Below are 20,096 nucleotides of genomic sequence, written 5' to 3'. Positions count from 1 at the left end.
GGTAAGGAGTCATTCCAATCCCGGGAGCGGAAAGACTTACCTTAGGGGGAAAAAAGGACAGGTATACACTAGCACACACGCACATATCCATCCACACATACAGACACAAGCAGACCCCCTAAGGTAAGTCTTTCCGCTCCCGGGATTGGAATGACTCCTTACCCTCTCCCTTAAAACCCACTTCCTTTCGTCTTCCCCTCTCCTTCCCTCTTTCCTGATGAGGCAACAGTTTGTTGCAAAAGCTTGAATTTTGTGTGTATGTTTGTGTTTGTTTGTGTATCTATCGACCTGCCAGCGCTTTTGTTCGGTAAGTCACCTCATCTTTGTTTTTATATATAATTTTTCCCACGTGGAATGTTTCCTTCCATTATATTAATTGTATTTTTATATAAAATTAGAGTGCAGTAAGAAGTGGCCCCTGCTATTTTTCTACATGCCATTCACTATCAAGTTCATTAAGCTCAGTGATGCAAAGTGATATTTTATAAATACCTCAAGATTGAGAATCAAACAATGGAAAATCCAGGATGGATTGTAACAATATTATGAGAAAGAAAGTTGCTACTCACCTTATAGCTGAGATGCTGAGTGGCAAATGGGCACAACAAAAAGACTCTCACAATTATGTGTGCATGTGTGTGTGTGTGTGCATATGTGTGTCTATTGTTGACAAAGGCCTTAATGTCCGAAAGCTATGATTGTGAGTGTCTTTTTGTTGTGCCTATGTGCGACTCAGCATCTCCGCTATGTGATGAGTAGCAACTTCCCATCTCATAATATGTCAAGGTTGAGAATATTGTTCTATTGAAGCACTTGAAATGTCAAATGGCTACCAGAAAGTAAATTGTCCTACTTTTCAAAAAAGTGTTTTCCACAGCCAAAACATTTCTTCTCCAAGGAGTTGAATCACACTGATTATTTATGATGGAATTCACATATATCAACAGTTTTTTGCTTCTCGTGATGTCTGAGCAACCAGCTATGTAAAATGTTATGTCAAATTTTTATTTTTGAAAGTTCAGGACTGAAATGCTTTCCAGGTCATGTGTTTGCTCGCCATGAGACATTCAAGGATGAGGATATGTATAAAATGGATATTTGACCATCAGTTTCTTTTTTATTTAAAACAGAAATATCAACCGGTTTCAGTCACAGACCATCTTTACGGATTCTATCCGAAGACACAAAATAATATATGTGGTGGTGTACAGAAACTGTTAAAAATTCTTTTCCAAGGAGGGGCAAAATATCCATGAATACTTACGGGGTTAACACAGTTTAAGCCACAACATCACATCTGTCATTACTTAAATAATGGCCATATATCATATGTGGGGCATGTCATGAATTCCAATATACCACACACGACTTTTAAAGGCAAACATACAAATAACACATGTAACCAGAGAAATACTGAAGAGAAAATCAAAGCTATAAGTGTTACAATTGTACAAAATATTGAGGAGTTGGTCAAAGATCTTTAGAAAGAATTTTCATCATATGGTACAAAAATATCTCAATGATAAGTTTAATGATAAGTTTATTGCTAAATACAGGGGACTGGACTACCTTTGGTGAACATCTTTGGTATAGTTTCACAAAAAATATGAGTCCAGTCTGTGCTGCAATCAACGAATCTTACAACTCAGTTCTACACAAGAATGCCAGTCACAAGTAGGGTTTGATTATTATTTCCTCACTTTTAAATTTGTTGACCAGAATTTTACTGGAGATTGGGGATACAGTTATACTTGCAGCATTATACGAGACAGTTGCAGCCATAACAAACATATTTGTTTTCATCTTAACTTCAAATTTCTGTGATTCTTGAAAGCAGTAAAAATCCAGGAAATTTGATATATGTTACTTATTTAAGTGTATATAGCCATTTTCATTGTTCAGCTGTCTTAAAATATGGCAATAGTCATGTGAAACAAAACAACAGCAATTACTATTTTTTAATTTGAAAAATTCAAAAAATTTTTGATTAAATTTGAATATGCATTAGGTAAATTGCAATTTTAATTGTAATAAAGGTAACCAGTAGTGATTTAGAATAACAGCCTAATCCAATGCAAACACCACAGTCAGTACACCCTGACACGCATGCAGCACATTAGGACCCATTGCTCCCCCTTGTCCTGAGCCAAATATGAGGCTCGAACCAGAGACTTTAAAGGTTCTTTGGCAAGGGAGGCTGCAAGTTCCTAGACTTGCACCATAGCATTTGAGAACTGCAGGATCGCTCTGAGTAGTCCAGCTGTGCACTACACATCAAATGTGTAGTGAAATGTAGGAAGATCTGCAGTGGATAGGCACTTGGTGCAGGTAGTGGCAACTGACCCGTAACATAGACAAATGTAATGTATTGCGAATACACAGAAAGAGGGATCCTTTATTGTATGATTATATGATAGCGGAACACTGGTAGCAGCTACTTCTGTAAAATATCTGGGAGTATGCGTGCGGAAAGATTTGAAGCGGAACGATCATATAAAATTAGTTGTTGGTAAGGCGGGTACCAGGTTGAGATTCATTGTGAGAGTCCTTAGAAAATGTAGCCCATCGACAAAGGAGGTGACTTACAAAATACTCATTTGACCTATACTTGAGTATTGCTCATCAGTGTGAGATCCGTACCAGATCAGGTTGATGGAGGAGATAGAAAAGATCCAAAGAAGAGCGGTGCGTTTCATCACAGAGTTATTTGGTAAGCTTGGTAGCATTATGGAGATGTTTAGCAAACTCAAGTGGCAGACTCTGCAAGAGAGGCACTCTGCGTTGCGGTGTAGCTTGCTGTCCAGGTTTCGAGAGGGTGCGTTTCCGGATGAGGTATCGAATATATTGCTTCCCCCTACTTATACCTCCTGAGGAGATCACGAATGTAAAATTAGAGAGATTTGAGCACGTACGGAGGCTTTCCGGCAGTCGTTCTTCCTGTGAACCATACGCAACTGGAACAGGAAAGGGAGGTAATGACAGTGGCACGTAAAGTGCCCTCTGCCACACACCGTTGGGTGGCTTGTGGAGTATAAATGAAGATGTAGATGTAGAAATGCTTCTACTTAGAAATGCCCCTTACAGACAAGAATATTAAAATCCTAATGATTAACTGCCTAAGAATTCACAACAAAGTACCAAAATTTGAAGTACACCTACAAAGCAGTGGAGCTCACATAATACTAGATACAGGAACTTGGTTAAAATTTGAAATTAATGGCAGTCAGATTTTTTTGGGTAAATTTAAATATATATCGAAAGGAAGAAATACATGTGGCTTATTTGTCACAGTAGACAAGTAACCCAAATCTAATAACCAGGTCTTTCTACTGACCACCAGGTTCACCTCCAGATTTAACTGAAAACGTTTCACTAGTATGTAATTTTGCCAATGATAGTGCGATCATCACAGGAGGCTTGAATCATCCAACAGTCAACTGAGAAAATTATAGTTTTGTAAGTGGTGGGTGTGACATGACATCTTGCGAAATGTCACTGTATGTGTTCTCCGAAAACTGTCTACAACAGATAGTTCAGAAGCTCACTCATTATGTACTGCCTGCAAAAAAAGTGAAGTTCCTACAAGACATCGTTGGATGTCAATGTACCTTTGTACACACACATACCATTGGTGGGTTTGTAAATGATTAAGATGTGCAATTTTCTGAGACAGGTAGAATGATCACCTGAGTGCATGGGTGTTATTCATGGTTCGTGTTGTTACCAGACCCAGTAGAGTGTATAAGGGATGTGAACGGCATCAGATGTTGAGGAACAACATTTATCAGCATCTGTTAGAGTTTGAAAGGGGACTCATTGTGTGTCTCCATTTGTCTGACTGGTCAAATTGTGCAGTATCGAGATTTGTGGGGTATTCAGATGTAAGAGCGGTCTAAAGGACTGATATCTTAGTTATCAAGGTTCCGGCTGAACATGTCTGACCACTACAAGGGAGCATCATTGTATTGAGCATCAAGCACATTGTGACCCATCCGAGAAGAAGTATTAGACTTCCTGCAACATTCTGTCTCATTCTGCACTGTTGGTCAGTGACTAGAAGCAACCAGAGAAGTGACTTACCATCCCATGCATAGGCTGTTGTTAACTCCACAACACAGCTAGCTGCATTTGTAATGGTGCCATGACCAAGAATTGTGGGCTGATAAGGAATGCAATTGCATTGTGTTCATTGATGAATCACAGTTCTGCACTATCTCAGATGGGCACTGTTCGTGGATATGATGATGTCTGGGGAGAGGTCTATTCTTTCAGTGTGTTGTAGAGGCACAGAGGAAACTCTGGTAGCACAGCAATACATCACGGGCATCCTGTGTCCTCGTTTGTAACCTCCAATGCAACAGTATTGTGATGCCATTTTCCAACGGGACAATGCATAAGAGGATGTTGAAGGAAAGTGACTCAAGTTTCAAAGAATAATTGACCACGCACTTGATATAGATGTACCTAGTAGAACAGTTCAAGATGGGAAGGACCCTCTGTGTAAAGAAATTTCTAAAGAAACGTATGTTGCTACATAATAGGTGGAAAACAAAGCATAGGGCTGTACATAGAGCGATCCCAACTGAAAAGTGTTCGGCTATCAAGAGGACAATGCATGAAGCTTTCAATGATTATCATAGTAGGCTCTTAATGAAAGATCTCTCAAAAAACCCAGCGAAATTATGGTCGTATGCAAAGGCTGTTAGTGGAACTGACATTAGTGTCCACATACTCAGGGTAGATTAAAACTGAAGAAACTACAGAAAGGTACGAATTTAAGGAGATGGGATGGGTATAAACTGAAAGAACTAGAGGTTGTAGAGTGTTTCAGAGGGAGTATTAGGGAACTGTTGGCAAGAACAGGGGAAAGTAATACAGCAGAAGAAGAACGGGTAGCTGTGAGAGATGAAATAGTGAAGGCAGCAGAGGATGAAGTAGGTAAAAAGACAGGGGGTAGTAGAAATCCTTGGGTAACACAAGAAATATTGAATTTAGTTAACACGTTTGCTGCCACTGTAATTGGCCTTGCATTGCCATGTAACCAATTATTTTTTTAATAGAATCTCAAACTGTATTGCTATAAGTAATATAAAATGTATTTATTATATAAGTAAAAGATAAAATTTACTCTCGTGAATCAAATTTTTTTTTAGGCACACTCAGGCATCAGTGGCATATCAGGCCATATTCTGTAGTGAGTGGCCATGGACGCGCTAGTGCGTCTCGTTTATTTTTCCTGGAAATTATGACAGAGTACTACATTTTTATTTGGTATGCAAAAATAAAAGGAAAAATCCTAATGACAAATGACATATTTATTGAGCAAAAATATAGTAGAAACAGCGTTCAAAAACAAACACAAGATTTCGAAGAAACTTCTGAAATACAATGTACGTCAAATAGCAGAGAAGATACAATCAAGAACTTTACCGATTACACTGAAACAAATAAGTATTAGAAGAAAACGATTTCGTGAAATATTATCGGCAATTCCTTTCATGTGAAATAATGGGTCCTTTTTCCAATAGTCCTGCAACTTCCTCATCCTTACATTTCCCATGTGCAAGAAAACTGGCTGAGCGGTTCTAGGCGCTTCAGTCTGGAACCGTGCGACCGCTATGGTCGCAGGTCCGAATCCTGCCTCGGGCATGGATGTGTGTGATGTCCTTAGGTTAGTTAGGTTTAAGTAGTTCTAAGTTCTAGGGGACTGATGAGCTCAGATGTCAAGTCCCATAGTGCTTGGAGCCTCTTTTTTTATTTTTCAAGAAAACTCCCAAGAACACTAACAATTCGCCAACTGTCACATCTTTCCAAAAATTTATTTGTGATAGTTCTTTGGTTCCCACAGGAAGGAATAATTCAATTGCGTTTCGATTTGTTCCTTCTACAACTTTCAATAGAAGTTCGTCCGTCAGCAAAAGACAAAAACAATCTAAGGGAGTGTTTCCTGTTGGTTGAATTAGCAGTCCCTCATTTTTTATAAACGGGCAATTTACCATTCCAACTGGTTTGCATTCCCATACAACACTTTTATCAGCTGTGTTACCACTTGTTACCACTCCTTCTGCCCTTTCCCTGTCGCTTGGATTCAAGCCATTTCTACAGTCTTATCTAAATCAAACTCGGCTCCGTCAGACTCTTCACTGGATTCCCACCCGTCCTCCCCACTGGCCAGTTCAGTTTCTGAATCGCTTTCTTCTAATATTCGTAATAATTCCGCATCTGTTAGTTTTTGTACGTTTATTGTGTTCTGTATTTTACGTTTCTTAGGTTCTGAGGGGCCCGCCGTGTCACAACTGTTTTCCATTTTCAGTCCCACAACAAAGAAAAACTGTAGGGAAAAATGTGAACTGCACCCGTAAAAATTGAAAACAATACATTCTCAGAGCGCCTGCCCAATAAACCGCACCAAATGGCTGTGCCGACTAAACCGTGTGCCTCTCAACAGCTGAGTCTGTCACCGCGCAGGCGCGTCCACGGCATGTGCACCAGTATCGGCCGGGCACGCTGGTGCGCCGATGGCAGCAAACGTGCTAATGAAAGGAGAAAATATAAAAGTGCAGTAAATGAAGCAGGCGAAAAGCAATACAAATGTCTCAAAAATGACATTGACAGGAAGTGCAAAACAGCTAAGCGGGAATGGCCGGGGGACAAATGTAAGGATGTTGAAGCAAATATCACAAGGGTGAACCAGATACCACTTACAGAAAAATTAAAGATATCTTTGGAGAAAAGAGACCACCCTATGAATCTCAAGACTTGAGATAGTAAACCAGTCCTGAGCAAAGAAGGGGGAGCCAAAAAGGAAAGGAGTATATAGAAGGTGTATACAAGGTTGATGTACTTGAGGACAATATCATGGAAATGAAAGAGAATGTAGATGAAGACGAGATGGGTGATATGACATTGCGTGAAGAATTTAACAGAGCACTGAAAGGTGCTAGGACTAGACAACATTCGTTAGAACTACTGATTGCCTTTGGAGAGCCAGCCATGACCAAACTCTTCCATCTGGTGAGCAAGATGTATGAGACAGGCGAAATACCCTCAAACTTCAAGAAGAATATGACAATTTCAATTAAAAAAAAAAAAAAAAAAAAAAAAAGCAAGTGCCGACAAGGGTGAAAATTACCGAACTATCGGTTTAATAAGCCATGGCTGAAAAATATTAACATGAATTCTTTACAGATGAATGGAAAAACTGGTAGAAGCCAACCTCGAGGAAGATCAGTTTGGATTCTGTAGTAATGTTGTAACATGTGAGGCAATACTGACCCTATGACTTATCTTAGAAAATAGATTGAGGAAAGGCAAAGCTACATTTCTAGCATTTGTAGACTTAGAGTAAGCTTTTGACAGTGTTGACTGGAATACTCTCTTTCAAATTCTGAAGGTGTCAGGGGTAAAATACATGGAGCGAAAGGCTATTAACAATTTGTACAGTAACCAGATGGCAGATATAAGAGCTGAGGGGCATGAAAGGGGAAGCAGTGGTTGGGTAGGGAGTGTGACAGGGTTGTAGCCTATCCCCGATGTTATTCAATCTGTATATTGGACAAGCACTAAATTAAACAAAAGAAAAATTCGCAGTAGGAATTAAAATCCATGGAGAAGAAATAAAAACTTTGAGGTTCGCTGATGACATTGTAATTCTGTCAGAGACAGCAAAGGACCTGGAAGAGCAGTTTAACGGAATGGACAGTGTCTTGAAAGGAGGATATAAGATGACCATCAACAAAAGCAAAACGAAGATAATGGAATGTAGTCGAATTAAATCGGGTGATGCTGAGGACATTAGATTAGGAAATGAGACGCTTAAAGTAGTAAATTAGTTTTGCTATTTGGGGAGTAAAATACTGATGATGGTTGAAGTAGAGGGGATATAAAATGTAGTCTGGCAATGGCAAGGAAAGCGTTTCTGAAGAAGAGACATTTGTTAACATTGTGTATTGTTTCTGAAAGTATTTGTATGGAGTGTAGCCATGTATGGAAGTGAAACTTGGTCGATAAACAGTTTAGACAAGAAGAGAATAGAAGCTTTCAGAATGTGGTGCTACAGAAGAATGCTGAAGATTAGTTGGATAGATCACATAACTAATGAGGAGGTATTGAATAGATTGGGGAGAAGAGAAATTAGTGGCACAACTTGACTAGAAGAAGGGATCGCTTGGTAGGACATATTCTGAGGCATCAAGGGATCACCAATTTAGTATTGGAGGGCAGTGAGGAGGGTAAAAATCATAGAGGGACACCAAGAGGTGAATACACTAAACAGATTCAGAAGGATGTAGCTTGCAGTAGGTACTGGGAGATGAAGCAGTTTGCACAGGATAGAGTAGCATGGAGAACTGCATCAAACCAGTCTCTGGACTGAAGACCACAACAACAACAACAACAACAACAACAACAACAACAATCCTTGTGCCAATGAAAAGCTGAATGAAATAAGTATTTGGGTCAGTGATGTTGAGAACCAGCTGAAATCATTAAAACTGAACAAAGATCCAGGCACTTATGGAATCACTGTTAGATTCTATACTGACTTTGCGGCTGAGTTCGCCCCTCTTCTAACTATTCTAACTACACTGAAGAGCCAAAGAAACTGCTACACCTGCCTAATATTGTGTAGCGCACTCACGAGCATGCAGATGTGCCGCAACACGACCTGTGCATGGACTTGACTAATGTCTGAGGTAGAGCACGAGGTAATTGACACGATGAATCCTGCAGGGATTGTCCATAAAGCCAAAAGAGTACAAGGGAGTGGAGATCTCTTCTGAACAGCACATTGCAAGGCATCCCAGATATGTTCATGTCTGGGGAGTTTGGTGGGCAGCGGAAGTGTTTAAACTCAGAAGAGTGTTCTTGGAGCCACTCTGTAGCAATGCTGGATGTGTGGGGTGTCATATTCTCCTGCTACAATTGCTGAAGTACATTGAAATGCACAATGGACATGAATGGATGCAGGTGGTCTGACAGGATGCTTATGTATGTGTCACCTGTCAGAGCCATATCTAGACATAACAGAGATCCCATGTCACTCCAACTGCGCACGCCCCACACCATTACAGAGCCTTCACCAGCTTGAACAGTCCCCTGCTGACATGCAGGGTCTATGGATTCATGAGGTTGTCTCAATACCCGTACATCTCCATCCACTTGATACAATTTGTAACGAGACTCGTGTGACGAGGCAACATGTTTCCAGTCATCAACAGTCCAGTGTCGGTGTTGACAGGCCCAGGTGAGGTGTAAAGCTTCATATTGTGCAATCATCACAGTGGGCCTTCGGCTCTGAAAGCCCATATCAATGATGTTTTATTGATTGGTTCGCACTCTGACAATTGTTGATGGCCCAGCATTGAAATCTGCAGCAATTTGTGGAAGGTTTGCACTTCTGTCTTTATTAGTCTCATTCTTGAAGAATCTTTTTCCGGCCGCAGCGATGTCAGAGAGATTTGATATTTTACCAGATTCCTGATATTCTTGGTACACTTGTGAAATGGTCATACGGGAAAATCCCCACTTCATTTCTACCTTGGAGATGCTTTATCCCATCGCTCATGCAGTGACTATAACACCACATTCAAACACTCTTTAAGTCTTGATAACCTGTGATTGTAGCAGCAGTAACTGGTCTTAACAACTACACCAGACACTTGTTGTAGGCATTGCTGACCACAGCACCATATTCTGCCTGTTTACATATCTCTGATTTGAATGCACATTCCTATACCAGTTTCTTTGGCTCTTCAGTATATAATCTATCATAGATTCCTCGAACAAAAAAGTCGTGCCTAATTCTTGGAAAGACGTACCGGTCGCACCTGTCTATCGTCCAATATACTTGACATTGATTTGTTGTAGAATCTTAGAACATATTCTGAGTTCAAATATAATGAGATATCTTGAACTGAATGAACTCCTCAGTGCCAACCAGCATGGATTTCGCAAACATCGATCATGTGAAACCCAACTCCTACTTTTCTCACATGACATACTGAAAGCTTTGGATCAAGTAAACCAGGTAGATGCAGTATTTCTGGATTTCCGAAAAGCATTTGACTCAGTACCACACCTATGCTTATTGCCAAAAGTATGATGATATGGGGTATCAAGTGAAATTTGTGACTGAATTGAGGACTTTTTAGTACAGCATGTTATCTTGGATGGAGAGTAACTTTGGGTGTGCCCTACAGAAGTGTGTTGGGGTGGTTGCTGTTCACTTTGTTAATTAATGACCTAGCCAATAATATTAATAGCAAAATCAGGCTTTTTGCTGCTGATGCAGTTATCTATAATGAAATACTGTCTGGAAGAAGCTGCATAAATATTGAGTCGGATCTTGGTGTAGAGATTGGCTACTTGCTCTAAATGTTCAGAAATGTAAATTTTGCACTTCACGAAACGAAAAATTGCAGTATCCTATGACTGTAACATCAATGAGTCACTGTTGCAATTGGCCAACTCATACAAATACATAGGTGTAACTCTTTGTAGGGATATGAAATGGAATGATCACACAGGTTCATTTGTGAGTAAAGCAGGTGGTAGACTTCAGTTTATTGGTAGAATACTGGGGAAGTGCAATCAGTCTACGAAGGAGATTACAAATCACTTGTGCGACCAGTTCTAGAATATTGATCGAGTGTATGGGACCCATACCAGGTAGCACTAATAGGGAATATTGAACGTATGCAGAGAAGGGTAGAAAAAATGGTCACGGGTTTGTTTAATTTGTGGGTGAGTGTTACAGAGATACTGAAGGAAATGAACTGGAAGACTCTTGAAGATAGACATAAACTGTGCCGAGAAAATTTGTTAACAAAGTTTCAAGAACCAGCTTTAAATGATTACTCTAGGAATGTACTATAACCCCTTACACATGACTAACATATGGATCATGAGAATAAGATCAGAATAATTACTGCACACACAGAGGCATTCAAACAGTCATTTTTACCATGCTCCGTATGTGAATGGGACAGGAAGAAACTGTAGTAACTTTTACAATGGAACGTACCCTCTGCTATGCATCTCATAGTCGTTTGCAGAGTACAGATGTACATGTAGAAGTGGGAATTAAACTGTTGTCCGCTACCCTTGAGATCTGTGTGCTGTAACATCTTAGAACATATTCTAAGCTCAAAAATAATGACATGTCCCAAACAGAGTGACCTCCTTCATGCCAACCAGCATGAATTCCAAAAAAATCGAACACAGAAAACTTGCAGTCTTCTCACATGTTATCGTGATAACCATGGAACACGGAAGTCAGGTGGACACGGTATTTCTGGATTATCGAAAGTATGATTATGTGAGGTATCAAATTATTGTTAAAGGAGTGAGGATTTCTTAGTAAAGAGAATGCAGCATGTTACTGTCTTTTGAGAGTCATTGACAGATGTAGAAGTAACTCAGGTTTTCTCCAGGGAAATGTGTTGGGACCCATACCGTTCATGTCATATGTTAATGATCTTACAATGTGAACTGTAACCTCAGACCTTTTGCAGAAGATGCATTTTTGATCAAGTATTGTCTGAAAAAGCAGCTCAGATATTCAGTCAGGCCTTGATAAGATTTCAAAGTGTTTTAGAAATTGACAACTCGCTTTAAATGTTCTGAAATGTACAGTCGTGCACTTCACAAAACAAAATAACTGTGGTATCCTAAGACTACAGTTTCAGTGAGTCACAGTTGGAATTGGTCAATTTACACAAATATCTGGCTGTGCAAAGATTGTATAGGTTTTGCTGTTTTGGTTGGCAGGAGAGCCAACACCGTGTTACCAGAGGAGGCCGAAAGGCACGCGTTTTTAGCTCACGCAGGCTGGCGTGAGGTCGAATAGGACAAGGAAATTAAAATTTAGAAAAACGGACGTAGCTGGTGGAATACTTAACTTTAATCCGTTAATGAAAAACGTCGGTCTTGACGGTACATGAATCAATATCAATAGTAACTGATAATGGCGCCTTGCTAGGTCGTAGCAAATGACGTAGCTGAAGGCTATGCTAAACTATCGCCTCAGCAAATGAGAGAGTATTTTGTCAGTGAACCATTGCTAGCAAAGTTGGTTGTACAACTGGGGCGAGTGCTAGGAAGTCTCTCTAGACCTGCCGTGTGGTGGCGCTCGGTCTGCAATCACTGATAGTGACGACACGCGGGTCCGACGTATACTAACGGACCGCGGCCGATTTAAAGGCTACCACCTAGCAAGTGTGGTGTCTGGCGGTCACACCACATTCGCCATAGATAAAAGAGGTGCCAGAATTCAGTTCATTGGTAGAATAGTAGGTAAATGTAATAAGTGTTCCAAAACACTCTTGTGACCCATGCTAGACTACTACTCAAGTGTATGGGAGCCACACCAGATAGAACTAACAGGGGATAATGAACGGAAACATAGAAGGGCAGAATGAATGGTCACAGGTTTGTTTGGCCCTTGTGAGGTTGTCATGGAGATGCCAAAGAAACTGGCAAACACTTGGAGATAGTCATAAACTATTCCAAGAAAACCTACATACAGATTTCAAGAATCAGTTTTAATGATAACTCTATAATATCATTGGGGGAAGTGGCAACAAAATGACTATTCACGTTGGTGTGTAGAATATATGAGTCTGGCGACATACCATCTGACTTTCGGAAAAGCGTCATCCACACAATTCTGAAGACGCCAAGAACTGACAAGTGCGAGAATTATCGCACAATCAGCTGAACAGCTCATGCATCGAAGCTGCTTACAAGAATAATATACAGAAGAATGGAAAAGAAAATTGAGAATGTGCTAAGTGACGATCAGTTTGGCTTTAGGAAAAGTAAAGGGACGAGAGAGGCAATTCTGACGTTACAGCTAATAGTGGAAGCAAGGCTAAAGAAAAATCAAGACACTTTCATAGGATTTGTCGACCTGGAAAAAGCGTTCGAGAATATAAAATGGTGCAAGCTGTTCGAGATTCTGAAAAACGTAGGGGTAACCTATAAGGAGAAACGGGTCATATACAATATGTACAACAACCAAGAGGGAATAATAAGAGTGGACGATCAAGAACGAAGTGCTCGTATTAAGAAGGGTGTAAGACAAGGCTGTAGCCTTTCACCCCTACTCTTCAATCTGTACATCGAGGAAGCAATGATGGAAATAAAATAAAGGTTCAGGAGTGGAATTAAAATACAAGGTGAAAGGATATCAATGATACGATTCGCTGATGACATTGCTATCCTGAGTGAAAGTGAAGAAGAATTAAATGATCTGCTGAATGGAATGAACAGTCTAATGAGTACACAGTATGGTTTGAGAGTAAATCAGAGAAAGACGAAGGTAATGAGAACTAGTAGAAATGAGAGCAGTGAGAAACTTAACATCAGGATTGATGGTCACGAAGTCAATGAAGTTAAGGAATTCTGCTACCTAGGCAGTAAAATAACCAATGATGGACGGATCAAGGAGGACATCAAAAGCAGACTCACTATGGCGAAAAAGGCATGTCTGGCCAAGAAAGTTCTACTAATATCAAATACCGGCCTTAATTTGAGGAAGAAATTTCTGAGGATGTATGTCTGGAGTACAGCGTTGTATGCTAGTGAAACATGGACTGTGGGAAAACCGGAAGAGAAGAGAATCGAAGCATTTGAGATGTGGTGCTATAGACGAATGTTGAAAATTAGGTGGACTGATAAGGTAAGGAATGAGGAGGTTCTACGCAGAATCGGAGAGGAAAGGAATATGTGGAAAACACTGATAAGGAGAAGGGACAGGATGATAGGACATCTGCTAAGACATGAGGGAATGACTTCCATGGTACTAGAGGGAGCTGTAGAGGGCAAAAACTGTAGAGGAAGACAGAGATTGGAATACGTCAAGCAAATAATTGAGGGCGTAGGTTGAGATGAAGAGGTTAGCACAGGAAAGGAATTCGTGGCGGGCCGCATCAAACCAGTCAGTAGACTGATGACCAAAAAAAAAAAAAAAAAAAAAAAAAAAAATAATATACTACAACTTCGTACATTATAACAAGATTGGATTAATTGTAGTGCAAACAAAGGTGTTTAAACAGTCATTCTTTCTGCATTATTGAATAGAACAGGAACAAATTCCAATAACTGATAGAATAGGAAGTGCCTTGTGTCATAGTGCCAGGGATTTGCAGAGTATAGATGTAGATTTTGATGTGGTCTGTAGATTTTGATGTCGGCTGTTATTTATCTCATGTGACAAATGTTGTTAGCAGCTGAACACTCTCTGAAGGTGATTAAATAAACTAAAACCAGTAATGCATTTTGTGATTTTTGACTGTTAGCAATTAAATTTATTATTAGAAACAATTGATTTTGTTTCAAAAGACATAGTGTATAAAATTATATTTGTTTATCCTTCCTTTACATGTGGCAAGGGCCTTATCGACCATACGCCTGCTCTACGAGCCTCTTCCATTTCTGCCTGTCCAATGCGCTGTTTGTCCAGTTTCTGTTGCTGTTCATCCTAGTTGTGGCCTCCCAATTGTTATCCTGCCATCTGATTCTGGGTCTCCCTCTTCCTCTCGTTCCATCTATTGTTCTGCTGAATGCCATTCTAGGTTGTCTGTTCTCTGTCATTCTTGCTATATGGCCTGCCCAATTCAACCTTCTCGTCTTGAGCACTTCAATGATGTTACGGTGTTTGTACAGCCCTCTTAATTCTTCATTTCTTCTATACTCCATTCCATGTTATTTTCTTTGTATACAGGTCCAAAAATTTTCCCTTGTACTTTTATTTCGAATATTAACAGTTTTTCTTCCTCTTTCTTTCTAAATATTAATGTTTCACATCCATATAAAATCACAGATATAATGGTCGATTGATATAAGTGGATTTTGAAGTTACTGCTGAGTGATCTTTTTCTTAGAATTTTGATGAAACTAAAAAGTGTCTTGTGCTGTTGATAAACAGGCATCTATTTCTATATCTGTTCTGCTGTTATTACTAAAAAGACTTCCTAGGTGCTTGAAGTGGTCAAAAGTCTTCAAATTGAATCCATCTACAGTCAGAGGTGCATCTTTTCTGGTTTTCTTACTTATGGGCAGGTATTCTGTCTTTTCTTCATTAACATGTAATCCTGTTTTCTCAGCAATTTTGTAGTAATTTTGCATCATTCTGATTAATTCTCTTTTGGAACTACTTATTAGTGCTACATCATCTGCATAGGCAAGTCTTGTACTGTTCACATCCTACAGCTGGATCCCTTGTGGACTGGTTTTAGAAAATTCTCTATCAATCTTCTCTTAGGACAAGGTTAAATAAAATAGGTGAAATGGCATCCCCTTGTCTCAGTCCAGTGTACACCTTAAAATCTTCAGTTTCTCCTACCGGTCTCTTTAAGTGACATAAAGTTTCATCTATACACATTTTAACTAATCTGATTAATTTTGATGGTATTTTAAATTCCTTCATTATATTTAGGAGTGTGTGTCGGTGTAGGCCTTTTTAAAATCTATGAATAATATGTGGACATCTACATTGAATTCCCACGCCTTGTCAGTTACTTGTCTTAGGGTAAATAAGTGATCTAATGTGGATCTGTTTCAGCGGAAACCGCATTTGTAGTCCCAGTCAGTTCTTCTGTTATTGGTATCAGCCTGTTTAATAGGCAGCTCGATAAGATTTTGTAGGTGACATCCAGTAAGGCAATTCCTTTGTAGTTATCACAAACTAGTGGGTCATTCTTCTTAAATATGGGGCACACAATTGCAGTTTTCCAATCTGCAGGAATGGTTTCTGTCTCCCAAATTGTTTCTATTAACGCCTGTATTTCTAATTCCAGTTGTGGGCCTCCCTTCTGTAATAACTCAGCGTATATCTTGTCCTCGCCACAAGCCTTGTTATTCTTTTGTTTCTTTATTGCTTGCTGTATTTCATTTACTGATGGGGTTGTTACTCTATCAGCTGTATCAGTTGTATCAGGTTCTTCCAATTTAAAGTAATAGTGTGGGTCATTGCAGTTGAGAAGTTGTGAAAAGTATGTCTTCCATCAGTTTTGTATGTCACTTTTGTTGATCAATATTTTCCCATACTGATCCTTTATAAACTGTTCCCTTTTATTGAATTTACCGAAGAATTTTTTTATATTTTGATACATCTGCCTTGTCCTGTGATCTTGGAAATCATCCTCTGCTTCTCTGATCACATTGTTATAGTATTCCCTTTTCTCTTGTCTTAAGGTTCTTTGCGTTTCTTGGCGGAGTTTATAGTCTTCAATGTCATATTGTCCCTTTCTTTAATCCATACATTCTTCGCATTTCTTCTTTCCAGCACTTTTTCTTGACACTTTGTGTTAAACCAAATTTTATTAGGTCGTTTTCTTTCACCTATGATTTTGGAAGCTGCTTCTTGAATACGGCCCTTCAGGTGTCTCCATCTGCTTTCGACATCCTGTGGTTCTGCATTGGTCAGTCTCGGTTTTGTTAGATTGCTTTTAATTTCTTTTGTAAAATTTTCTTTTATATCTACTTTCACTAGGTTTCCTATGTTATATCTTGTAATTTCTTCTCTATTTCTATTTACTTTCCTTTTGAGTCTCACTTGTCCTGATCTTGTCTTGTCAGTAAAAGAGACACACACACCATTAGTACACACAACCAAACACGCCTCACGCACACGTGACTGCTAACTCCAGCATCTTGAGCCGGAAACTTTTTAATACTCATCAGAGTAACTACTTGTCAGATTTTAATGTGCCCCACATGGAATAATGAGGCTAGTAGCTGGTTGCTGTCCTGGAGAGCCCTCTGTCTGTGACCTGAGTTAATGAGCAGGATTCTTGTTTTGTTATGAACAGTTAATTCACATATATTTTTAACTCTGTTCTTAGTAATTCATTTGTGTAACAGATGTTATGATTATTTCTTTCAGGACCACTGGGATGATGTTGTGTTTGCCGATAGCATAAGCAAATTTCCAGCTTATGAAAGAGTCGTGCTCAGGCATCCGGGCTTTGTGCGCCCTGTTGTTCTCTTTGGTCCAGTGGCTGATATTGCCCGAGAGAAACTACTTAAAGATTTTCCGGACAAGTTTACATCACCTCGTAAGTTTACACTTCTAAGTTTATTTATAGAATTGAATGACAATAGGGACATGTTTTAGGTGTTATTGTACATCAGGTGAGCTAGCAATCAGAATACATTTGAGGCTGAAGTGATGAACAATGTCGGTATAACAATTGTAACATTTAGGGGGAGTTGCAGACGAATTTTGGAAGTGTTAACAGCAAAATTTGGTGAACTGTTCACATATGTGTCCAAACAAATTTTTAAAAAAGTCATAAGATCAAGTTCTGTGTTGTGTGAGTGTAGTCCTCAATATTGCTGCAAATAGAGAGCAATCCTTGGGATAGGTAGCTGCAAGGAGTGATCCGGATTATTATAAACAAGCACAGAATGAAAGTTAGTTGTGAAAATCTCATATACCAGGTCCTCTGCAGCTAGTGTGTATTTTATATGGCTTGTGAGGTTAAAAATGTCAGCACTATTGTGTGCAGTGTGGACTGTCTCTCATGACCACTGGTCAGTGTCAAGAAGCTCGTACTGCATGTTCAACCAACCTGGACCAATCCTACTGCACACCATAGTGGGATTTGGAGAGAATAGATGACACACTGGTGAGTCCACATCGTTCAGAAACGTGAGGAGTAAGACTGATGTGGAAAATTTGTACATTCTATGCATGTACATTGGATCATTTGATATTCCACTAACTATGTTACCCAAATTTACGTTACAGTATGTGATACCAAATGAAGCAGCATTGTGCTTCGGACAGTGGGCTTTCATTTGAGAGACAGGCAACCCATATATTCCAGTTGGCCATGAGGATTTAGGTTTCCTGCGGTTGCCCTTGTTTAGGCAATGGCTCTTTTGAGAAGGGCATGGCTGATTTTCTTGCGCATCTTTCACTGTAACTGTGACAGGTTAAAATGACTGTCAGGTTCATCCAGATATATTTGAATTTGCATGCTAGAGGTAAAGATTAGTCAAAGAGAGTCTGGCTTCAGCTGCCAGAGCCTGTGGTCATATATGTGAAAGTTGCATTTACACATACATATGTGTGTGTGTGTGTGTGTGTGTGTGTGTGTGTGTTATCTATTTTCGACAAAGACCTTGTTGGCCAAAATCTCACTCTCCAACAGTTTTTTTGTTGTGCCTATCTGCAACTCAGCATCTCCACTATAGGGTGAGTAACAACTATCCTTTTCATAATATTGCAACTGTACTCTGTGTTGTATATGAGCTGCTCCTCATGTTACTTGACCCCTCCCCCTCTCCCTCCATATCCCCTTTCCCTCCGAAGAAAAAAATAAGTTCTTTTTCTCCACCATATTGTAAATTTATATGTATGATATACGAATTTTGTTTCAAGGCAATTTATCCATTACTTTTGATTTTGTTTTCTTTTGTACATGCTTTCATGTTGTGGGTTGTGTACATTGTGTTTCTTAGACCACAATTCTGTACCTTTTTCTCCTTTCTATGTCTGTACTTATAATTCCTGTAACTGTGTTTTTATGTATGTCATTGTTCTTTAAATTCATAACTTTGTCAACTACTGTACACTGAAGAAAGCAAATTCATTAAACTACTATCATTTCTGTTTTTGCTGCGGACTCATAGACATCATACCACGTACCTATACTGGCTATGGGATCAGTTTATTGAAATGTCCTAGAAAAGGTCAGTTCTCTTTGAGAGTGTAATTTGTTTTCCAGTTAAAAATACTGAGATTGTTATTTCCTATTTTTAACTAGTGGGGACACCAGAAATTGTCCTGACAGTGCTAGTAATACCGGATTTCCTGTTGCTTTTGGCAGTATTAGTAGTGGCAGCTGTTTTGCTGCTGCTTGTGTAAATAATAATAACACAAGCCTGCTGCCTATATCTTACATCCATTGTAGTGTTTACATAAGCTGTCTTCCCCAAGTTACATAATGCTTTGTTTTCAAATATGTATTAATTCCATACTTTTGTAACATGATCATGTAATCCAAAAAGCACCCTTTTGATTTTACTCATCTGTAAACTGTTTTATTTTGTTCCACATGGCTACAGCATTAAAAAAATATTTGATTTTCTTTACACTTGCATACATTTCAGCTTTAGCACAGAAAAGAAGGAAAAAAAAAAAAAAAACACAGTAGGGAGAACTTCTGTAGCAAAACTGAAAATGACATGGTAGAATGGTAATGTAGTAATTGTGAACACGTATTGTTGTGAACTTTTCAAGCAGGGGTTAGTTTTCGATAGCCACCTGCCGTGAGACTGAATGTGTCCTCTGTAGTTTGATGTAGCACTAAACATCAGTCACCATTTGATATGAATCTGTGCTTAGTTTGGCCTTCTGTCCAAGAGCTAATTCTGGAATGGTGCTATGTATGATATCCAGATCAGCAGAAAACAAAAATTATGCAATACGTGTCGCAGATAATATAATGTAATTTTCTAGCATACAGAAGATATTGAGGTGAAACATCTTATGTGAATGAATATTTGTCTTTCAAAGCTGATGGTGCAACTTCCAAAGTGTCATGAAACAGGAGCAATGCAAATGTTCCAAAGGTGAATAAACCCCTGTTAACATTGTATGAATTTGGAAAGGATTTATTTATGTATTTTAAAATTTAAAATCAGAGAAGAGAATTGTTTAGACATGAGAGGTATCAGTCTATTAATTTCACTTTATGCTACATGTTTCTTACTTATTTAAAATTCCTCCTGATACAGGCAGCAAAGTTCTGTATCTTACCACATTTATTGTCCAGTATCTAATTCTTCTGTGTTATTTTGTTAACTCTTCAGACATTGAAGGAAAATTGTTCATTGCCTCTTCAGTGGTGATGTCAGTTTTCTAGTAAATTTAGTAATGCAGATGTGGAAGGCTACAAATTGGTTTCTGAGGAAGCTGTGAGTGGCAGAGAGCACCAAATGGATGACAGCAAGAATGGTACGAAAATCTAAAAGAAGAAACTGAGAGTAGTACAAAACATGGAAACCAAGAATTGTTAGTAGTGTATGAACAAAACCACAATATGAATTCAAGGAAATAACTGAGAGCAAGCGAGTAGTAACTA

The 20,096-nt window shown here is 39.1% G+C and overlaps 1 protein-coding gene across 2 annotated transcripts in view; it reads left to right on the top strand.

Moving 5' to 3' along the window:
• The window catches only part of LOC124784850 (tight junction protein ZO-1), a 484,431-nt gene that overhangs the window by 252,603 nt on the left and 211,732 nt on the right, over positions 1 to 20,096 (top strand). For both annotated transcript variants that reach the window (XM_047254134.1, XM_047254133.1), the window contains exon 11: positions 16,889 to 17,060. In XM_047254134.1, the coding sequence (XP_047110090.1) occupies positions 16,889 to 17,060 (172 nt within the window). The remainder of the gene's footprint in view (positions 1 to 16,888; positions 17,061 to 20,096) is intronic.

This window comes from Schistocerca piceifrons, chromosome 1 (assembly GCF_021461385.2).
Source record: "Schistocerca piceifrons isolate TAMUIC-IGC-003096 chromosome 1, iqSchPice1.1, whole genome shotgun sequence".
Classification (NCBI taxonomy): domain Eukaryota; kingdom Metazoa; phylum Arthropoda; class Insecta; order Orthoptera; family Acrididae; genus Schistocerca; species Schistocerca piceifrons.
This window is presented reverse-complemented; position numbering and strand designations above follow the sequence as displayed.